Below are 23,628 nucleotides of genomic sequence, written 5' to 3'. Positions count from 1 at the left end.
TTTTTTGCAAGGTATTACTGATAATGGCACTTACAAGTAATAAATTATTTACTAAGTGGTTTAGAACGTGTTCTAGAAAGATAATTACTTACTAAGTGTTTCAGAAAGGTAATTCTAGAAGTCATGTATTCTTTAAAAATAAAACCAAAAACACCTCACAATGGAATAAAAAATTAGAACTCAAATTTTTAATGAATTTTAAATACTCCCCTTTCTGGGTTTTTAAATACTGTGGTTGAAAAATGAAGCAAATGCTTCACAGTTCTTTAGGAAATATAGGCACAAAACTACATTTTAAAGACAAATTTCAAGTATCAATTTTTGAATTTCATTCTTTAATTATTAAGAGTTACCAATAAGACATCTTCATTCATTCAGTATATGCTTAACAAAGAGTTAATTATCAAGCAGTTTTAATCTAAAATTCAAAATATACAAACCTAAGATTTTTCTCCTAAACTAGAAGATTAAAATACAAGAAAAAATATTAAGTAACAAAGTTGAAACAGAAAACATCCTCTTAAAACTATTCATTTCACAACTTTAATCATTTTTAATAAAATAAAATATCTGAATTAACTTACAGTGTTAAACATATAAATAACAAGACAAACAAACCTTTTCTATGACAGACCAAGGCTTCCACACTGGCATGAAGTTTCCTAAGTTGCTGATCCAGATTTTCAAATTGCTGCTGCTTTTCTTCAAACCACTAAGAGAAAAATGAAAAATGGAGCTAATTTAGCCACAACAAACCAGTGTAAATTAGGTTACCAATAGCAAGCTACATTCCTTGTTTTAAAGCAACGAATTAACCATGTATAACCATGGTGGTCAACTGATGTGCTGGGAACTACACTCAATAAGCAAATTAATATCCTATTTTCTACTTGTACAGCTTTAAAATGCAATTGTTGGGCTCATTAATTCATCTCATTATTCAAGTCGAAAAATCAGCTCTTACTGCATCCGATTCATTCATCTTGATTGTCATTTTGTTGACAGCGTCGGCAGCCTTGTTCACCATCCTCAATATTCCTGCTCCACTCAGAGCCTGTGTATTAACTGCTCTAGGCAGCTGGAATTGAATGACAAATAAGGGCAAACAAACCGGTTAAAAGCCTAGAGGCTTAACTGGCCACAAAAGGGACTGCCCCCACATAACACCCCCGAAAAAAAAAAAAAGAAAAAAAGGAGGTTGTATTTTCTTCACTCTCATACATTTCAATAGTGAGATCTAATTTCTCAAATACACTACTTGTACATTCTCAAAGGAAAACTTAAAAAATAGACTTTCCATTTGTTTTTCTTCTGCACGTTTACATTTAGATAGAACAACACTCTGTTTGTCAAAATATATTAAGAAATTGCCAAGCACTTTAACACTGGCCACCTGTTTGCTAGCAGATATAAACTGTTTAAAAGGAAAAAAGGAGAAAGTCTTGAGAAAAATCTCCTTATGCTTAGTCAGGGCTGTGAGATTTGGAATTTTTTTTTTTTTTAACAACTCTGGAGTTCAAGTAGATTAAAAAAAAAGTCTCATACGGTAACAATTAGAGGATAAAATGTGCCAAATATAAAGATCAGCATGTTTATAATTAAAGTTCTTTCAAATCACACATTTCCCTTTCAAAACCTTAATAAGACTATTAGAATGTAGATATACAAACCCACATTCAACTATCTTTAAAATGAGGTCTGAATAAACTTATTTAATGCCTAAGCAATGACTTAGGGTATTCAGAATTAGACTATTTGTAAGTTGTTCTTTTAAATCTGGTTTTAATATATTTCAAGAAAGGGAATAATCATCCTACAATTATTGATATGAAGATATTCTACTATGAATTTAGTTAATTAAAGCTAATTAAAGCACTAAGCAAAAAAACAAAACACAACATATTGTTTTATTCCATTTATTAATGCAGCTGTTTACTGAACACATATACTTATACTTATACCTATACTTATATAAATTACTATACTGATAATCATAAATGAGAACATTTACATATAAAAATTTAAAGCAGAAATAGTACCTCCGAACTTTCTAAGAACTGCCTTAAATCAGGATCCTGTAGTAAAGTTGGATGCTTTACTGTTCTTTGAAGATACCTAGATTTAAGAATAAAATGCTCCTTTATTTATCAGTAGCATCTTATTTTAAATCTTATTTCAACAAAAGAATATTTAAAAATTAAAAAAGATGCCTTCTGTTTGCTTCCTATCAGTTTGCTTTCACTCTGATTATGTAGAATTTTACAGTAATTTAATATTAATAAGCTTTGCATTCATCTTTTTAAAATTCATAATTACATAAAAAGAAAAATTCATAATTACGTAAAAAGAGGCACAGTAGGGGGGTAGGGGTAGGAATGGAGAGAGGTTAAATTACTTACCAACTTCTCATTGCAAAATATTAGAGTTAGGGTACATATGCAAGTTTGTGAAACAAATCTATCTTTTGGCACGTCAGTATGTCCCCAGTCATTATTATCTATATTCTAGTAATATATATATTACTAATTAGTCCAAACTATTTTTTTTAATTGTCATCATTACCAAAATGGAGAACAGCCTACCAATTTTTTCCCCCTTGGCAGTAGATTTAAATTATCAAATCAGTTTTGATCCTCATTTGACAAGGACTAAATTTTGTTCAACATTTCTATTTCCAAGGTTTTGCTGTTTTTGATGTTTTCCTTATACAACATCACATAAAATAAAAAGTAAAGAGAAAAATCACTACTTAAATCACTATCAGCTTACTTTAGTAATTTTTCTTTACGAGAAAAGGTCAAACCCTGACAGTCACAATACATTACCAATCCTTCTTTCATAAGAAAAAAAATTCCACTATTTCAATCACTGCTACTTATCTAATCCCATTTTTTAAAAATTGCTCTTTCCCCAGATTAATAATTACATGCAGTAATGTTTCTATTATTTTTTTTAAATTTTATTTTATTTTTAAACTTTACAACATTGTATTAGTTTTGCCCAACATATAATAATTAATATGCCTTTATTCTATTTATACAGAACAGATTATAGAATATGCCTAAGAGTTTCTGGGAAAAAAAAAAGCTCAAACGTTAACATTTATATATTTTTATATATTTAAATGAAATATTTACCATATATATTTTCACCATATATATATATATACCATAAAAATATTTTCATATATTTAAATAAAATATTTACCATATTAAACTTCATTTTAAGTCATCAGCTCATGTAAGAGGTCATTATAATAGAAGTGGTATTTAATAGATATGTACAGTACAATCTACACTGTGGTTTTAAAAATTATTTATTTGCTGCTTAGTTTATGAAACTAAAAAAAAGTACAGCAGGAACACTAATCCTGTAAGTTTGAGAAATGCTGATATTTTTCCACTGGAATTTTACTTAAACAGTTTTAACACTGAAGTTGTCCAGTACTACTCTAGCTGAGTTATTAAGTCCAGTACTCTTCCCTGGAAAATCCCATGGACGGAGGAGCCTGGTGGGCTGCAGTCCATGGGGTTGCTAAGAGTCGGGCACGACTGAGCAACTTCACTTTCACTTTTCACTTTCATGCATTGGAGAAGGAAACGGCAGCCCACTCCAGTGTTCTTGCCTGGAGAATCCCAGGAATGGGGAAGCCTAGCGGGCTGCCGTCTATGGGGTCGCACAGAGTCGGACACAACTGAAGCGACTTAGCAGCAGCAGCAGCAGGACTGTGTACTGTTTAAGAGCAGTTTGCATAAGTTGTTCATCTGAGTGCACACAACAGCAGATAAACAGCAAGCACTTAAGACATTCATAAAATGAACAAGCAAGGAAGTACACAACCTTTAAGAAAAACTGCAGTACTTCAAACATAAATGGAAATAGCTAATACTACTTATATTCTAAAATAACTTTTTAAAGTGAGTTCTAGTGAGAATTTTTGAGTGAGTTCTATTAAGTGAGAACACTAGTCTCATGCAATATTCCAAGAAAAAGAGTGTTTCTATAACCAAGAAAGTTTGAAATATATTACATACATATTCCTTTAAGATTCATAGTGAATAGCAGCATATTAAATGCTGTGAGAAGTACTGCAGGAAAAAGATCTGGTTTAACTTTGTTAAAGCTTACATTAATAAACCTCAACTGACAGTAAATTTCTTTTTTTCACCTTAAAACATACTAGCATTTTGAGGAATCAACGTTGAAAAAGACAATAAAAAAAGACAATAAAAAGACAATACTGCCTTTTTCTACGTTCTAGAAAAAGACAATAAAACTTTCTTAAGAGTTACATGAAAATAAAGGTAATCAACCACTTTAAAAAAGTATTAAACTTACATAATGTTAAAATTAAGAAAAGAAACATAAAACGGATTTTTAATTGATTATTTGTAACTATACACCAATTCAGAATTAAGGTCAGAGAAGGTTATAGATACGTAGAAGAAAGATAAAGAACAAAAACAAATGTAGGAAGAATACACTGAAAATACAATGCAAAGAGGTATTGGGGGGAAGAACAAACACTGAAAGAAGACATAAATGAAAGACGCTAGGAACTGATGAAAAGTAAGTATCAGACTCTGCAAGAAGTGGTCAGCAGTTAGTTAAGATTTGTGCTAAGGAAAGGTTATCAGTATATTTACAATCACTAAGGGCTTTCAACTGCTTCCCTGGTGGCTGAGATGGTAAAGAATCTGCCTGCAATACAGGAGACCTGGGTTTGATGCCTGGATCTGGGAGATCCCTTGGCACCCCACTCCAGCATTCTTGCCTGGAGAATTCCATGGACAGAGAAGCCTGGAGGGCTATAGTCCATGGGGTTGCTTTCAAATTTCTACTTACTTACCAACACAAAATAAAGCAGGTTATACAAAATGCTTGAGAGAAACAGAGTTAAAGATATTTCTCTTGCTTTAGACTCAAAGATATGTGCTAACAAAGAGAGACCAAGAAGGCAAAAAGAACCTGTGTCTCTGATGACATTCATTTGATGATGATGAATATCTGATGATATTCAACAAACATATCTTGAGCATTTACTACACATCAGTTACTGTTCTGAGTACTCAGAATGTATCAATGAACAAAAGAGAACAAGATTCCTTTCCTACTGAAGCTTATATTAGAAAAAGAAGACAGACAACAAATCATAAAAATAATGTATGAGATAAGATGGCAAATGCTGTGGAGAAATGAAAGGACAAGTAGAGAAAGGACAAGTAAATGGGATTGGTGAAAGTGAAAGTCGCTCAGTCGTGTCCGACTCTTTGCAACCCCATAGACTATACAGTCCATGGAATTCTCCAGGCCAGAATACTGGAGTGGGTAGCCTATCCCTTCTCCAGGGGATCTTCCCCACCCAGGAATCAAACTGGGGTCTCCTGCATTGCAGGCGGATTCTTTACCAACTGAGCTTACTACGGAAGCCCAATGGGATCAGCGGTTGATGGCAATTTAAATAGAATAGGTCAGAAAAGGTGATATCTGAATGCCTGAATTTTAAACAGGTAATGGAATTAGCCATGCGGATACCCCAGGAGCAAAAGCTTTATAGGCAGTGCCACAGAGGGTAGGGGAGTGAAAACCCAGGTGAGAAAATGCCTGGGATCTATGAGGAGCAGCAAAAAGGTGAGTGTGGCCTAGAGCAAAGTGATCAAGGAAGATATGATATCAAGTACGTAACAGAGTGAGCAGTGCATGTCATGGAAGATTTTATAGATCATTATAAGGATTATGGCTTTTACTGAGTGAAATTAGATGCGTGTATGAGTGGGGATGATGCATAACCACCAGATGACACTGGCGGTTATATTAAAAAAAGAATAGAGGTACGAGGGTGGAAACAGGGAGATCAACGTGGAGTCTACTGGAGTTAATTCCAACGTTTCAACTGGTAGTGAACGGAAGAAAAAACTGTTGTCCAGATATCAAAAGGAAACAACAGGATTTCCTGATGAACTTGATAACATTAAACATCTGCCTACCTCCAAACCTTCTGACATGAGTGGGTTAATCAATCTACACTAACTGTTGAGGCTTTGCCAGCTGGGTTTGCAGGTACTTATTATGATACACTTACATTTTTAGAGAAAAGGAACAATGAATTTAGGTTAAATAACTGGTCCAAGACCTCACAGATAGTGTGCAGTGCATAATGGAGTGCAGGTTTCAACAGAGAAAGAATTCTAAAACCCTATACAGTACTTCATGCTACTTTACATTTCTCAGTTTACATTTACAGAAGTGTAGCAGAGAATCCCAGGGATGGTGGAGCCTGGTGGGCTGCTGTCTCTGGGGTCACAAAGAGTCAGACACGACTGAAGCGACTTAGCAGCAGTAGCAGCAGCATCCTTACTATAAAACAAACTCAATATGCTCGTAAGGTAACACATGAAGCACTCATAAGAAAATCAAGTGAGCTATCTTTAGGATACTTAGAAGATGTAGTTTCTGCTTACCGAGTGTGGCACAGGAGGAATGTTTGGGTTCTTAACCACTCCCTTTCTCTTCTCATATTTTAATACCAGATATTAATCCTTTTGCTCAAGACAGTCATCTGGATTCTCAAAGTTCAACGAATAAATAACTATGTAAATGACTACTAGACCATATATGAAGAAATACATCCTTGACCTGCCAGATCCAACTAGGTCATGTATCCCATAGAAATGCCTAAATATTTAAATTTTAAGAAATGCCACAGAAAACTCACAATAAAAATCATTCCAGTTCCTCTGCTTCTGTACCTTTACACCTGTATTTTCTTTAGTTATCTTTTCTAATGTAGAATGAACTCATAATACGCTTTATCACTACTGCAAATTCTACTAAGGTACTGATAGTATTTAACAAGTAATATTTACTAGTCAAGAAACTACCTTCACAAATATACTAGGTCAAGCTTCAATACTTCTGTAAAACTCTCCTCAGTGTTACATAGTGAATGAAGGTACGGTTTAAGTACTATGCAATGCATTCAAGTTAAAAGAAAAGGTGAGTGGAGAACCAAATATGTCCTTGGTACAATAAATCTTCATTAAGTTTCTTATCAAAGATGTCATCCAAAATATTTCAAATTTACTCACAGAAAAACAGGACTGGAAAGGCTTCTCAAAAGGTCATGGTTATACTTTCACGAAGAACTAAGTGAAATCAAGGCAGTACATTATCTGTCTTTATTCTTAAACATACTCAGTCTATGACTTCTTTCACCACAGAATCAATTCTAATGCCTAAATTAAACTTCTATTGATGCAATTTAAATCTTTTTCCAGAGTGACTGCTAGTCTCACAGACACAATCTCATCTTTTAAGTCTTCTCTAACATAAGATTTTAAGTTGCACACTAGCTTTTCTTATTATGAATTGTTCAAACCTGACTTTACTGTGGCATTTTTTTAAAACTGAAATAATTTATTACTAAAATCCAGAAATATGTTGTCTCAAAAAGAGTTTTAAAAACTAATTTATATCCAGTAGATATAATACGCTATTTCCTAAAAACTGTCCTTATCTACTCTAACCACTAATTTTAAGCCAAGAGAGAAAATAAAACAAATAAGCAAATTTGATTAAAATTAAAAACAAAAAAAACCTATGAAAGTAGCAAGTACTTTAAATCTAGGTAATTACCAACTATAAGGTGAACTTTAAGATAGTTTTGAACTTGTTTTCTCACATTTTCAGCATAGAAAGGAAGAAATGTTAAGATTCTGGGAGTAGATTCCTCCCATCCATTTCTCTTTGAGTTGGCCACAATGAACACATCTTCAAAGCTATAGGAAATGTGTCAGGTCAAGAAGTATAGAAGAAGGTACAACATATATATCTATCAGCCTTTATTTAACTATACAGTCAGTTCAAGCACTGACTAACCCTTTTGTACTCTCAAGTCACAATCAACTATAAAGAATTGAAGGAGGGAGCATAAACCTAATTTTTCATTGCGTTTAATAATATTTCAATATCACTAACTATTCAAAAGAAAAATTAATGTAGATGAAAACAAGTATCACTTTGTTATGAGAATAGAAATGGAACAAGGATACAGTACCATATTTTTTAATGAACCAATTTTCTTTAAAAAAGCTTATAGCACTCTTAAGAGTAGTCGAGCGGTATTTCAGAATTTTCATACTTAATAATATACTTGTGCCACTTAATGGAATCAGACTTATATTACTGAAGTAAAAACATAAGAGTAATAAACATAGCTGATCAGAATTACCTTTCAAGAGCTGCTCTCCGTTTTTCTACAAATTCTGTGGATGATGAATCTTCTTTACCCACCTTGACCTTGGTCATGCCTTTGAAAAAATTGAATGAGATTCATGATTTTCTACTACTGAGAAACATTCTTCTAAAATAATTTCTGCATAATTTGGCTTCCCTGGTGGCTCAGAGATGGTAAAGAATCTACCTGCAATGCAGGAGACCCAGGTTCAATCCCTAGGTTGGGAAGGTCCCCTGGAGAAGGCAATGGCTACCCATGCCAGTATTCTTGTCTGGAGAATTCCACAGACAGAGGAGTCTGGCAGGCTACACAGCTCATGGGGTCACAGAGTCAGACGCAACTGAGTAATTAACACTTTGACTTTCTGAATAATTTAAAATATATTTGAACTTGACAAAAAAGTGTCAAAAATTATAACTAGTATCCTATGTTTAACAGATTAATATATATACTGGGCAAGTACTTTTAATGTAAACCATAAAAGAGTACAGCTAAAGCAGAAGTTGAGCTATGTCTGTAGCTTTCCAGTTTGGAATCCTTATTTTACTTGATATATATTATACTCCTGGTAAATTAAAATGTGTTTGATTGCAATATGCATAATGGAGTTCAAATTCATGAGTTTAAGCTCACTTGATATTTTTATCTCTTATGAGCAATAATTAAGTCTTTACTTTTGGTACTAGAAAAATAAGTGTAATCTGTGAATATGCTAAGTATTTCCTCTGCCACAGATTTTAAGAACATGCTCTTGTTTGTTTATCATATCTGGTTTTATAACAGCTGAAATAATGAGCTCTTTCACAGAACCTCTCTGAATTTAAAAAATAAAGTCATGTGCAAATTTTTTCTTAGTTAATGTATTCATTTTTAAAAACTGATGGACAACATGAAATTTTAAAAATGACTACTTCTCTACTTGATTTTCTGCCAAGAACTTCACAGAACAACTTGTTATCCACCTTTAATAATTGCTCAAACTTTACGCACACATTTAGAGGAAACTAACTTGACTTTATCTTTTATTTAACTACATTTATTTTTCCTGCTAATCTCTTTACTTGTATCTTTTTTTAAGATATAAGTAAAGGCATTTTGTATGGTTGCCTCAAATTCTTCCAATCTTTTCAATCCTTTTAATCTAATAATTGGTGGAAGGTTGAAGATTATTAGAGGAAAATATTAGTTTGAAACACAGTAAACTTGGCATGAAAATTGAGTTTTAATTTTTTTTTTCCCCCTGGCTCAATGTTTAAAGACTAGTGAATCTAGTCACCAAAATGAGAAAAATTATTTTGTTTTTCTTCTTTTGATATATTCAAAATGGTTGTACAACTTAAAGCTAAAGAAAAAAGGATATTAATAATTAATTTATGATAAATGAAACAAGTTCACTACACAGATAATGGGAGGCCGAAGGATACCACTGCAACAGTTTAGAGAAATAAAATTATTAACTAGACTAGCAGTTCACAAAGCATGGTTAGAATATCTGGAAGCATTTTGAGACCTTTCTGAGGAGTGGCAGGGGATGTGTACAAAAACCTATCTTCATAATATACCATGCTGTTATTTTTGTTATTTTTTCTTTCATTCTTTCATGAGAACTCAGTGGAGCTTTCCTAAAGTTATATGATGTGTTGTATTACAAAAGATAGAGTGCAGAAGCAGATGTGAAAATAAAGCTATTTTCTATGAAGTCAGAGATTAAAGATTTTGCAGAACTGTAAAAAACAAAAAAGCCAAGCCATTCTTATCATTATTTTTTTGCCTTACAAAAATAATTTTTCACAAAAACCTTATTTGTTAATAACAGGTTATGAGTTTATTATTTTTGAGTCAATTAATAAATACAATTTAAAAATTCTCACATGTAAGTATCAAGAGGTATAGCTCCAAAAGCAAAAGCTCTTTAAAGGCCCTTCAATATATCTGAATACACAAGGGGTCTTGAGACCAAAAAGCTGAAGAACTAAACTAGATCTTTGAATTTTAAAAATGAGGAAGAATATAAAAATGCTTTTGAATATATCAAGATTTCAAAATCATAAAAGATACAGATAAAACTGCTTTTCAAATCAAATGTTTAAAGAGGAAAAAACAGTAACTTAGAATAAAACTTATTTCAAATATATTTCAGAATAACAATCTTATATATATAAAAAATTGATTAAATAAAAACCTATGACTGGGAAACTGGTTCAAATGGTGGAGAAGGAGGATGTGCACTCAACTTCTCCTGAGAGAACACCAAAAATCTATGACTGAAAAGAAAGAGTGGAAAAAATACTATAAAATTTTAATGGTGGGACAATAGAGGTTTTCCTCTTTTGTAATATTCTGCATATTCTTAACTCAGTAAGGCTTTATTACCTGTAAAAGTGAAATGTTTTTAAATGTTAAATTGAGGTATGTAATAAAATAAGATGAGTTTAAATAGCTCCTTTGTGAGCAAGGCTAAATCAAATCTTTTTGTACAATGTATAGCTGAGCATGGAACATCTCCAAGTCCTCAGAAAAATGTTAATATGCTAATAATATTAAATATTCTCTAAATGTTACTCAGTAATAAGGTTCTAATAACCCTAAAAGGGTTTTTAATTGCTTCCATCTTGCTAAATTCCAACTTAATATTTACAATCATCACATTGTATAAATCAAAATCCTTAGGTATTAGAAAATAAAATTTTTAGCTATACACTCTTTAGTTGATAAATGACTATCACAAATAGAATATTTAAATTCAGTATCTCTTAAGACATTGATATGTCATGATAGTGAGTGATTATGGAATACACAAATCCATACAATTAAAATTGAACTAGTACCAGTAACAAAAATCCATTTTTAAAGATTCATACTTACCTACTATACTCTTTTCTGGAGCTGGTGGCACAATATAACCAACATGTAAATACTTGCTTGCTAATTTGCTATGCAAACCGAGAAAGTCACTAAATCTTCTTTTAACTGAAAATTCACTTTTGCTGAACATGGAAAGAGAAGTCTACAAGTGAAGAAGAGGTATTTCAAATTTTGAATACTGAACAATTATTTAAAAATTAATGTAATACATAATTGTGAATATGCATACACACACACAGAGGTCTACATAGCAAAAAAAATAGCTAACTATTGTGAAACAAAGATTTCTAACAACTGAAAAAACCCCAAATCACAGTTGTTGCTGGTTTGTTTGTTTGTTTACAGAAAACACCTGCTTTATTCTACACTTAACTCATCTCACCGACTCTACCTGTATTTACGCTAATGATTCTTGACCTCTGATCTTTACCTCTAGCCTAGATCTCCACTGGGCTTCAGTCTGATACATAGTCCAAGGGAAAACCTCCATTTAAATTGCACTGCCACCTCAATTTCACCATATTTTCCCCTGCTGGAAAAGTGAAGGGAACTTCTCTGTATTGTTTACTATTCTAGCTTTTGGAAGACAGCCTGACTCCACGGTACATAAATAAGTATCTGTTTAATGAATTAACAGATTTCACTCCATACTGTGTTCCTCTCTTTGTGTTGCCTTTTCTCCAGGATCATTCCAACAACCACAGAGTTCCTCTAGACAAAGACTCAGGTTTCCCTCTTTCCTCACTTCTTACATCCAAGCTCTACTGATCACAGCTCCTATATAACTCAAGAAACCATTTTCTTCACTCATCCCCAAAACCAATTCCTTAGTATTAACTATCACTTCTCACAGTAGGACTGCTGCAGACCCCCTGTCTTTAAGATTTGAAGGTCTACAATCTCTTTAAGAATTGCAACTGCCTCAAACTGCCTCAACTAGAGATCCTGACCTTTCTTTTTATCTTGGCCGCACTGTGCAGCACGTGGAATCTTAGTTCCCTGACCAGGGACTGAACTCACACACTCCCCAGCAGTGGAAGCACAGAGTCTTAACCAGTGTTCCACCAGGGAAGTTCCCTGACACTTTTATCCTCCCAATCCAAACTGAGTCAGAGAGAGCTTTCTAGAACAAAAATCTCATTGTGCCACACTCTTGTTTGAACTTCAATGGTTTTCCATCATACAATTCCTAATGTGGCTATTCATAATAAAGGCAGGCTTACTGCCAAACAATTTAATCTGGCACTACTTCCTGCAGGTCCTAGAAAGCACAATGTTTTCTTATTTCTGGCTTTTACACAAGCAAATCCCTTTGCCCCCTCTCCCACCCGCAACACTTCTACTTTGCCTAGATTAGATCCCTTCCTGCATAGCCTCCCAGAACTCTCTCTCTACCAAACCACTCACGACTCACTGTGACTATTTACATGCAACTTTTACTGGATGATAACCTTGTAAAGACAGTGATCACGTACACTTTAATCACTGTAGTATCCTCATACTACACAGTGAGGGCTCAGTATTTTTTTAGAGGAGCAAAAGGCTTACCTTTGTCGTTACTCTATAAGCCATGTAAGCATTCATGCCATCACCTATAAGAAAAGCCAAGCTATTAAAAATCATAAGCTTAACACACAAGGTAACTATGTGAGGTAATATATTAACTTGATTGTGGCAATCATTTCATAAAATATTAAGCTATCACATTATGATAATTGTGATGTGCATAACATCCTAAATACACACAATTTTTATTTGTCAATTATTTCTCAATAAAGCTGGGAGACAATACAAACCACTAAGCTGCCACAAATTTAAAAATTAGAAGCACCAATTTTAATATTGTAACAATGCATGTAGTTAGGAAAAACAGCACATTAACAACCAAGTTAATTATCAAAAAGTAGCAAGTACAAAATATAATAAATGTTGACTCACCAACTTTCTCTGGATCTGATACACCAATTTCTATATCAAAAACATCTCCATTTGCTTCTTCTTCAATCTAGGAAAATTTTTTTGGTATTAAAGATTCCAATTTGTATTATCATCATAACAGTAATAAGTATAACTTTTACCATCTATCTTTTATTAGGATCACTGCCACATCAAACAATTTGAGAGTCACTCAGCACTCCATTTCTGAAAATCAATGAAGGCTTTTACATTTCCTGTCTATGTGAAAAATACACACACACACAAAGACAATAGGAAAAGGATAATTGAGAGAAGCAACAGAAAATCTTGTGTTCCTCTGAGTCCTCAGATGTAAAGAAAACTTCTGGAGGAATACTGTGGAATATTTTTGTTCAATCTTCAGATGCAGATTATGAAAATAATTCCTTAATTATTTTTAGTATTACTATTTTTCAAAGCTGTATCTCTCCTCTTTAAAAACCAGGAAGCAGCCATTACTTTTGCCAGTAGAATCCTACATACTTGCAGAAATTATGATAAGCAACTTGAGCATCATGATCTCTCTAATTACCTAGTAAACACATGTTCTTCTTGAAGCCAATAAAAGCACTACAAAGCTCACTGAGGAAAGAAGCAGGAAAAATGATAAACCTATGAGACTACAGAGAAGCACTTCTTATGCCGTTGTAAGTAAGCAATCCCTGTTAACAGTAGTTCTGGGTTTGTTATTTTCAAGAAGAAAACACAGGAACTGTTCAATCTTTCAAAATTTAAAAGCAACATTAATATTCTAAGACTTCAGAAAAGTATGTTTTTCTAATGATAATTTTTTTCAAAGTTGCCCTACTGCACAGATTTTTGAAAAGTAAGCCTTATCTGAACTGTAACATATATAAAGCATATAAATCCTAGGTATACAGCTCAATAACTTTTACAAAGTAAACACATCTCTGTAACCAGAACCGAGATCAAGAAAAAACACCATCATTACACCCTAGAAGGCCCTCATGCTTCCTCTCCACTCAGAACACATCCCCTGCTCTGCCAACACAGTGTCAGTCGCTCAGTCCTGTCCGACTCTGCGACCATATGAACTGTAGCCAGCCAGGTGCCCAAGTCCATGGGACTATTACGGTAAGATCACAAATGACAAACTGCCTGACTTGAGAAGGAAAGTGATGTACTCAAGTTATTGGGTTAAAAAGTGTGGGGATAAATTTAGAAACCAAATCACCCAACCTCTTTAGTGTTCTTTTTGGAAATGTCTAAAAGGCTTTGATTACAAATGACGGACAGGAGAGAAACACTGGGTGGGGAACAAAAAAAAAGTTATTATTTACATATTAATTTAGAATATAAACATTTTTCCATACCTCATCCCTGGATCTATCAAAGATCACAGGAGCAGACATACTCTTTGATTCAATTCTGGGAGCAATGAGTGTTGTGGGGGTCACAGGTGTGACTGCAGGAGAAGGTTCTGAGGAGAGTATAGGTTCCCTTTCTGGACTGTCCAGAGAAACTTCCTCTGTAGCTTCTAGATATAAATTAAACAAGTTAGTTGAGGATACTGGTAACAAGTAGAGCAGGCAATGAATTATGAAACATTTTTATATAACCCATAATATCAAAATATTATTTTAAAATAATTGTTATAAATAATTTATGAATCCATCCTTAGTGGTTTATTTAAAACTTTAAAACCAACAGTGATTTTGTTGATTTTAGGAAGAATTCCAGTAAGTCAACATAGTTATCTATTCTAGTGGTATAAAGCTAGTAGGAAAGCAATGATGTGAATAATTCCACATTCATTTGTGTTTGGATCTATAATATATCTAATACTTGCGGTAACTTACCTTCCAAAATCTTGTATTCAGGCTAACATTATGATTCTTTTATACACAAACACAAACTTTATAGCGGAAAGCTGCTCAGAACTATCCCAAATGGGATTAAAAATCCATTATGGGAAGTCCACAAAGTTAGTAATCTAAAGCAATTAACTGCTAAAGATTACTGGATATTAGCTGAATACACAAATATACACAAAGAAATAGGTGTTTAGGTTTGCATTTAAAGTACTTGTTCACTTGCAAAATCTAAAACTAAATATATTTATAAACAAAACAAATCAATAAACTGAGTGTCTAAAAGCTATGTAACATTGTGCTAAATGCAATGAAGAAACACAAAAAGATGTAAAGTACCATACCTGCCCTCAGGGAGTTTATAATCTAGTCAGGAAAATAAGACACAAGTATGTGGAATGTTAAATAATAAAAGACAAATAACAGCCAAGAGAACAATATAAAGAGCATAACAAAACATTTATCTGCTATATGAACTATAGAACAAACCATAATTTGAGTTGAGATGGGAGAGAATAAGCTAGGCTGAGGAAAATAGGGAATATTTTATGAAACTGAACTGAAAAGATCTGAATGGATTTAGAGAAAAAAATGAGGGAAGCATTCCACAAAAGTGAAACACAGTTGACCCTTGAACAACATGGGGGTTAGGGCCACCAACCCTCTACACAGTCAAAACTCTGAGTATAACTTATATCCGGGCCTTCCATATACATGGCTCCTCTGTTTTAGAGGTTCCACATTCTTGGATTCAATCAACCTCCGATTAAGGTGTACTGTAGTATTTATTAATTTTTAAAAATGCGTATTAGTGGACCTGAGCATTTCAAATCCATATTGTTCAGGAATCAGTCATAACTGAGTAAGTTAAAAGCAAAGCCAGAAAAGTAAAATTTATAATCAGTGGCCAAAATAATAACCACAGTTCTGCTGGTTTATAGAACTGATACCAAGAAAAGGCAGGCAGGACTAGATCAGTGAATGAAACAGGACTAGATCAGTGATTTCTAACCTGAGGTTCTTAGATTCTACAAAGTTTGAGAAAGTAGTAACAACAGACAGTAAGCCATTTTAATACCTCAAAAAGTATATCAGTAATAACATGTTATTTACTTGAAGCAGTAAGATATCTCTTGAATTTCTGAGGTATTAAAAATGTCTACTTTGAATTAAAGAGGTACAAACTACTATGCATAAAATAAATAATCTACAAGGATATATTGTACATCACAGAGATTACAGCCAACATTTTAAAACTATAAGTGGAGTATAAACTTGAAAAACTGTAAATCACTATATTGTACACCTGAAACTTACGATACTATGTATCAACTATACCTCAATAAAAAAATAAGTCAAAGTTTTTCTTTTTATACAGAAAAAAGTCCCATATATACTAAGTATAAAGATTAACATTTCCTTGAGAGAGACACTTTGAAGGTAAGTGTAAATTGATTATGTCAATGTCAGCTAAGTAACAGTTCACTCATACCACAGACACCAGAGAATTTTTCAAACAAAGGAATACTTGTTAAACTTTGGATTTGGTATAATCTGCTGAAAAGAGTAAGTAAAATATACTAACTACCCTGGCAGAACCAAGTTCTAAAAGTCTAGGACAATTTCAACACTGGCAACTTGTTCACTCTCACTTACTCCTCTAGGACAGTTTCCTACAATGTGTTCAGTGAAGCTTAGCGCAGGATGGTACTGATGGTGGAAAGGGGCTCTCTAGTTACCCATGTTTGGTGAACATCCTGTAAGTAAGCTAGTAACAGTAACAAAGTCATGCTTGAACTTTTTCTGACGCCACTTCTGACATAATAATAGTATTTGAGATGCTACCCAAAGTATATTGGCATACATACCAATTACAATCTAATCTCATAATGGTTTTAAAATCAGAATGGCTAAGTCACTAGACCAATACCTATAGTTTCTTCTCTTATACAGGTCTTAGGAAACCTAATGATGTCATTATGAAATGTAGCTGAGTTTAAGATAAAAGATAAAGCATAAAAAGTGTCTGCAGATAACAAAAGAAACAGATGGATATTTTTATTGCTTCATCTCTGTTTCTCCTTAAAAACAAAAACACTGACACTGACCATGGATCAATCACTATGTTTAGTATACTCTGCACTAGGTACACTAACACAAAAAAGATTTTTCCAGTTGAGCCTCATGGGCAAATATTACTGCACAGCCCTGACGTAGCAAACTGTTTGATCAGCAGGGCACACTGTAAACAAGAAAACCATCTTTCCTAGGCAGAGATACAAAGTTCTGCTTTAGAGTTTCAGCACACTCATTAACATAGAATTCTGAGACTTAGAGACTCTTCAATACAATGGATAATCCAAGTGTTCTATTTATGACCCTCTACTATTAGAGGAATAACCACAATTTTAGATTAGCAGCTACTTTTGTCATCTTTCAGATTAAAACATAAATGCCATGAAGAAACTTCTAAGGATCTCCTAGGAAAAAGTCAAGGAAAGAAAAGAAAAAGGAGTATTACAATTTTGGTTAACTGTCATACTCTAAGTTGTTAGGTAGCTACAGAAAAGGGGAGGGGGTGGCTGGGTAAATGATTGTCTTCACATTTTAATTTTCTGACACGAATTCATAAAATACATGAATTCATCTGCAGTGAAAACTTTTCACACATTAAACAGGAAATTATATGGACCTCTGTCATAGAGGACTGTATTTTTAAATATACTTATATTAAAAAAATACAGGATGGTTTCAATATTCAGCCACTATAAAAGCTGAGGGAGGATACAATATCAAGTTTACATTATCAAGTTTTAACTCAAAGAAAGCCAGTTTAGGTAAACTAAGCTCTCAAACACACAAAGACTTACTATTGCAATTATTTGTGCCATTAATTCTAAGGCAGATGCTGCTTTTTAATAGCCAAATATTAATTTGTATTTAAATTTTAATCTTAAAGCAGGTAATTGTTTTGAAGAGGGTCCAATTTTTTAAAGGCAGAAAGAGACTACACCAAATCCTGCCCCCATATCAAAAATAAATTCCTGAAGCATCAATTTATTCACTTAAAGTTCAATCAAAATGGAACCCATGGTAAATACTAAAACATTTTTAAAACAGATTTCAAATATATATAGATTATGAATAAAGTAATTCTTAAGTTCAGAGTTTAATTTTGCTTTGTGAAAAATTGTAAGTAAGAAAGAATATAATCATTGCTATTTCTCAAAGTCTGAATGCCACAACCATTAGTTTGTGTCCAAGTACTGCTCGAAATAATCAAATTATTCATGTGACTTATTTCCAAACGCTTAAAACCAGAAAGGATCACATTCGTGCTTCTCACAACAGTCTTTATTTTTCACAAAGCAAAGTAACTAAAATTTCCTATCCTTCTAAGTCGTTAACAAGAAAAGCCATCAATAGTACTTCACAGAAAATGTTAGTTTTAAGAGAATATTTTGATAGGATATATGCTACAATTGACAATTACTTAAAAAAAAAATAAAGCTATTTACAATTACCTGCAAAAAGATCTTCTCTGTCATCATCTAGCGCAACTTCTGCAGGTTTTGGACCATTGGAGTTTGTACTAATATCTTCTGCAAGAAAGCTAGCTGGATCCGGAGATGATGGACTTGACTGTTAAAAAAATAATTGATAATGGATTGCCATGTTTGTCTGTTATAATTATGTCTCCAGGTACTACAGAAATAGAACATTCTCCTGATAAGCAGAGAAAAAGAATAAGAACATCTATTTACAGTTCCTCCTCTGAGGGTAAGAAATAACCAAAAACACACTTTCACTCACCTCCTTTCTTAACAAGAAGTCACTTAAGATTTAAAAGAGAAAATCTTTTCCAGTCACCCAGTTAGCTATACTAATCTGTCAAGTTTAGTTATAATTAACAAAAACAAATTTTAATGTTTTATACAGTATATATCATATAATAGTAAAAATCAGACCTTGCAAATATGTTGCATGAATAGGAAGTTCAAATTAATACTTTAAGAAAAAGGTTTAGCAGTAGTTGACTTAAGACTACAATTATTCTAAAATTTCTGTATTTTCAAACTAAAAAATTCCCAATTATTTACATTTCAACGAAGCTAAAGGAATATTTTTATATTTCTGAAAGTACAAAAATCAGCAAAATGGAATCAACACTGTAAAGCTTTTAGATTTATCACAGTTTCCTTATAATGTTTAAAACCAGTACTTAAAAAAAATACATAACATAAAAGGAAGCTGTATATAGCAGAAGTGCACAGCTATATATTTTCAAAACCCAACACACCTGTGTAGTCAGCACCCAGATCAAGAAAGAGAACATTATCAAATCGAGAAGCTCCACTCGTGCTCCCCCCCATTCTTTACCCTCTCTCAACCTAGGCTTCCACCAACAAGGATTCGTTTTTCCTGTTTTTGCTCTTCACAGACCTAGAATCATCCAAAACACATTTTTTTTTCTGTTTTGTTTTTCTGATCTTAATGCTCTGTATACAAGACTCTTATATTGTCGCATGTAATAATAGAACACTCATCTTTGTTGATGTAAATATTCCACTGTGTAAATACACCACAACTGATCCATTCTACTGCTGATGAGCACCTAGGTTTTCAAATTTCATTACCAGTTTTTTACCACTACCAGCAGTGCTGTATGAATTGTCCAGCACATGTATCTTTTAGCAAACAGTGAACAAATTTCTGTTTGTTATGTACCTAGGAGTGGAATACCTGAATCACAGGATAGGTAAATGTTCTGCTTTAGAAGATATCGCTAAAAATCTTCTAAAGCAGTTATATAATTTACACTCCCCCCAGTAATATAGGACTTCCCTGTAGCTCAACGGTAAAGGATCTGCCTGCAATGCAGGAGACCAGGGTTTGATCCCTGGGTCAGAAGATCCTCTGGAAAAGGGAATGGCAATGCACTCCAGTATTCCTGCCTGTAGAATCCAATGGACAGAGAAACCCGGAGGGCTACAGTCCATGGGGTTAGAGTTGGACACGACCGTGTGACTAATACACACACACCAGTAATATACAGAGCTTCCAGCTGCTTTATATCCTGTCAACACTTAAATATATTTCATGTTTTCACTTAAGCTATTATGGAGAGTATAAAGTGCACATTACTGTGATCTGAATTGGCATTTTCCTGATGAGTAACGATGGCGAGCAGTTTTTCATATGTTTAACAGACATTTGGATATCTTCCTTTGTGAAGGGTCTCTTTAAGTATTTTCCCTATTTTTCTATTGTTGTTATTGATTTGTAGGAGTTCTTTACATAGTCTAGATAGAAGTTCTAGATATGTATCACATATGTATGGAGAATAAAATTTTCTCCCAGTTTGTACTGTTGCCTTTCCACTTACTTAATGGTACATATTAATGAATAAAGTTATTAATTCAGTTCAGTTCAGTCACTCAGTCATGTCTTTTGAAACCCCATGAATCGCAGCACGCCAGGCCTCCCTGTCCATCACCAACTCCTGGAGTCCACCCAAACCCATGTCCATTGAGTCGGTGATGCCATCCAGCCATCTCATCCTCTGTCGTCCCCTTCTCCTCCCGCCTTCAATCTTTTCCAGCATCAGGGTCTTTTCAAATGAGTCAGCTCTTCACATCAGGTGGCCAAAGCACTGGAGTTTCAGCTTCAACATCAGTCCTTCCGATGAACACCCAGGACTAATCTCCTTTAGGATGGACTGGTTGGACCTCCTTGCAGTCCAAGGGACTCTCAAGAGTCTTCTCCAACACCACAGTTCAAAAGCATCAATTCTTCAGTGTTCAGCTTTCTTTATAGTCCGACTCTCACATCCAGACATGACCACTGGAAAAACCATAGCCTTGACTAGATGGACCTTTGTTGACAAAGTAATATCTCTGCTTTTTAACATGCTGTCTAGGTTGGTCGTAACTTTCCTTCCAAGGAGTAAGCACCTTTTAATCTCATGGCTGCAATCACCACCTGCAGTGATTTTGGAGCCCCAAAAAATAAAGTCTGACACTGTTTCCACTGTTTCCCCATCTATTTGCCATGAAGTGATGGGACCAGATGCCATGATCTTAGTTTTCTGAATGTTGAGCTTTAAGCCAACTTTTTCATTCTCCTCTTTCACTTTCATCAAGAGGCTCTTCAGTTCTTTTTCACTTTCTGGCATAAGTTATTAAGTAGTAAGGGTAAATTATCAATTTTACTTTAAGGCCATTTCTAATTAATAACATTTGTCTGATCAGTTTTTTGAGTAACGATCCCCTACGGCATAAGGACATTTTTTACAGCTTTCAAAAACAGTTTAAATTCCTTATGGGAAAATTTTTTTTTTCCCCCTTATGGGAAAATTTTAAAAAGCAGTTTTCTTTTCTCTCAGGAGCTCATTACTACATCTCCAAACTCTCACAAAGGTAGGCGTCAACTCACCTTAGCATGTTTTTCTTGAAGGAACTTAAAAACAAATAAGCTTTTCCTATAAGCTTTTTCCAGAAGATGTTCCTGACAACCCTCTAGTTGAGTATGGTTGAGTGGTATATATGCTTCCAATGCATATCTGTTTCTTTTGTCATAATTTCTCTATTACCATTATTATCTATTTATAGACTAACAACTCTGTATGGAAAGAAGAACGTCTTATTTTATTTCTTTTTACCAGGTTCCTGGCAGCGAACACTCAATGACTATCTGTTAACTCAACTCTAAGAAAATAACTATGAATGTGTGTAAGAAATGGCAGTAAGTCTGTCAACCAGACTGTCTACAATAAAGTTTGAAATACCTTTAAGTATATATACATAAAAATAGCAGAGTGGCTCCAACACCCATTCACAGAAGAGGAATTGCTGCAATTTGAGGAATAGCTAAAAAAAACATCTACCCCGAACATTACATTTAAAGAAAAACTAAGGGCTTTCTCACTAAGAGCAAGAACAAGGTAAGGATGTCTGCTGTCATTACTGCTTGTCAACATAATGCTGCAAGTCCAAGCTAATGCAGTAAAGATAAAAAAGGAAATAAAATCCAGAAGAACTGACAAAGGCTTCCAGAACTAATAAACAATTATAGCAAGGTTGCAGGATACAACGTTAACCTACAGAAGCTAATTACTTCTATATACCATCAACAAATAGAATTTGAAATTTAAAAAGAAAAAAATACCATTTACATCAGCACCCAAAACAACTAAACACTTAGGAAGAAATCTAACAAAATATGCACAAAATCCCTATGAGGAAAACTAAACAATTCTAATGAACAAAATTAAAGAACTAAATAAATGGAGAGATATTCCATATTCATGAATAGGAAGACTCAATACTGTCAAGATGTCCATTCTTCCTGACTTTGAACCACAGGTTCAATGCAATACCAATCAAAATTCCAGCAAGCTATTTTGTGGGTATCGACAGAATGATGACAAAGTTTACACGAGAAGCACAAAACCCAGAAGAGACAGTACATTACTGAACGAGAAGAACATAGTGGGAGGACTGCAGCTCCTGACCTCAAGACTCACCATGAGGCCACAGGAACTGACACAGCATGGGACAGGTAAAAGAGCAAACAGACCAGTGGGACAGACAGAGAACCTAGAGATAGACTCACTCACTATCAGCAAGTCCTTCACGGATGGCAGTCTTGTGGCCAAGGGGCTTGCGTAACTCAATGAAGCCATGAGCCATGCCATGCAGGGCCACCCAAGAAGGACAGGTCATGGTGGAGAGCTCTGACAAAACATGGTCCACTGGAGGAGGGAATGGCAAACCATTCCAGTATTCCTGCCTTGAGAACTCTGTGGACATTATGAAAAGTCAAAAAGATATGACACTGGAAGATGAGCCCTTCGGGTCAGAGGGTGTCATATGCTACTGGGGAAGAGTGGAAAAATAGCTCCAAAAAGAAGGAAGAGGCTGGGCCAAAGTGGAAACAACACTCAGTTGTGGGTGTATCTGGTGTTGAGAGGTAAGTCTGATGCTGTAAAGAAGAATAAAGTATAGGACCTGGAATGTTAGGTACATGAATTAAGGTGAACTAGACATGGTCAAGCATGAGATGGTAAGAGTAAACACTGACAACTTAGAAACCAGTGAACTAAAATGGATGGGAATGGGTGAATTTAATTCAGATGACCATCAGGTTTACTTCGGTGGGCAAGAATTCCTCAGAAGACATGGAGTAGCCCTCATTATCAACAAGAGTCTGAAACGCAGTTGGGTACAATCTCAACGACAGAATGATCTCAGTTTGTTTCCAAGGGAAATCACTGAACATCACAGTAATTCAAGTCTATGTCCCAACCACTAATGCTGAAGAAGCTGAAGTTGAACAGTTCTATAAAGACCTACAAGACCTTTTAGAATTAACACCAAAAAGAGATACTTTTTTCATCATATGGGGATTGGAACACAAAAGTAGGAAGTCAAGAGATACCTGGAGTTAAGAGGCAAGTTTGGCCTTGAAAATGAAGCTGGGCAAAGGCTAACAGAATTTTGTCAAGAGAGCACACCTGTCATAGCAAACGCCCTCTTCCAAAAACAGAAGTGACAACTCTAGACAAGGACATCACCAGAGGGTCAATACTGAAACCAGTCTGATTATATTCTTTGCAGCTGAAGATGGAGACGCTCTCTACAGTCAGCAAAAACAAGACCTGGAGCTGACTGTGACTCAGATCATGAGTTCCATATGGCAAAATTCAGACTTATTAAGAAAGTAGGGAAAACCACTAAG

At 34.3% G+C, this 23,628-nt stretch overlaps 1 protein-coding gene across 2 annotated transcripts in view; it reads right to left on the bottom strand.

Annotated features, from left to right (window-relative positions):
* SNX2 (sorting nexin 2) overlaps window positions 1-23,628 on the bottom strand; it is a 62,593-nt gene that overhangs the window by 14,503 nt on the left and 24,462 nt on the right. For both annotated transcript variants that reach the window (XR_825801.1, XM_010846291.1), the window contains exons 2-10: window positions 18,414-18,531; window positions 14,392-14,555; window positions 13,040-13,106; window positions 12,650-12,693; window positions 11,102-11,243; window positions 8,231-8,309; window positions 2,040-2,115; window positions 965-1,078; window positions 619-712 (exon numbers count right to left, since the gene is read on the bottom strand). Coding sequence is in view for 1 of the 2 variants with exons in the window: in XM_010846291.1 (XP_010844593.1) it covers window positions 619-712; window positions 965-1,078; window positions 2,040-2,115; window positions 8,231-8,309; window positions 11,102-11,243; window positions 12,650-12,693; window positions 13,040-13,106; window positions 14,392-14,555; window positions 18,414-18,531 (898 nt within the window). In the remaining variant the exon portion in view is untranslated. The remainder of the gene's footprint in view (window positions 1-618; window positions 713-964; window positions 1,079-2,039; window positions 2,116-8,230; window positions 8,310-11,101; window positions 11,244-12,649; window positions 12,694-13,039; window positions 13,107-14,391; window positions 14,556-18,413; window positions 18,532-23,628) is intronic.

Source organism: Bison bison, unplaced genomic scaffold (genome assembly GCF_000754665.1).
Source record: "Bison bison bison isolate TAMUID 2011002044 unplaced genomic scaffold, Bison_UMD1.0 scf7180017864235, whole genome shotgun sequence".
Taxonomy (NCBI): domain Eukaryota; kingdom Metazoa; phylum Chordata; class Mammalia; order Artiodactyla; family Bovidae; genus Bison; species Bison bison.
This window is presented reverse-complemented; position numbering and strand designations above follow the sequence as displayed.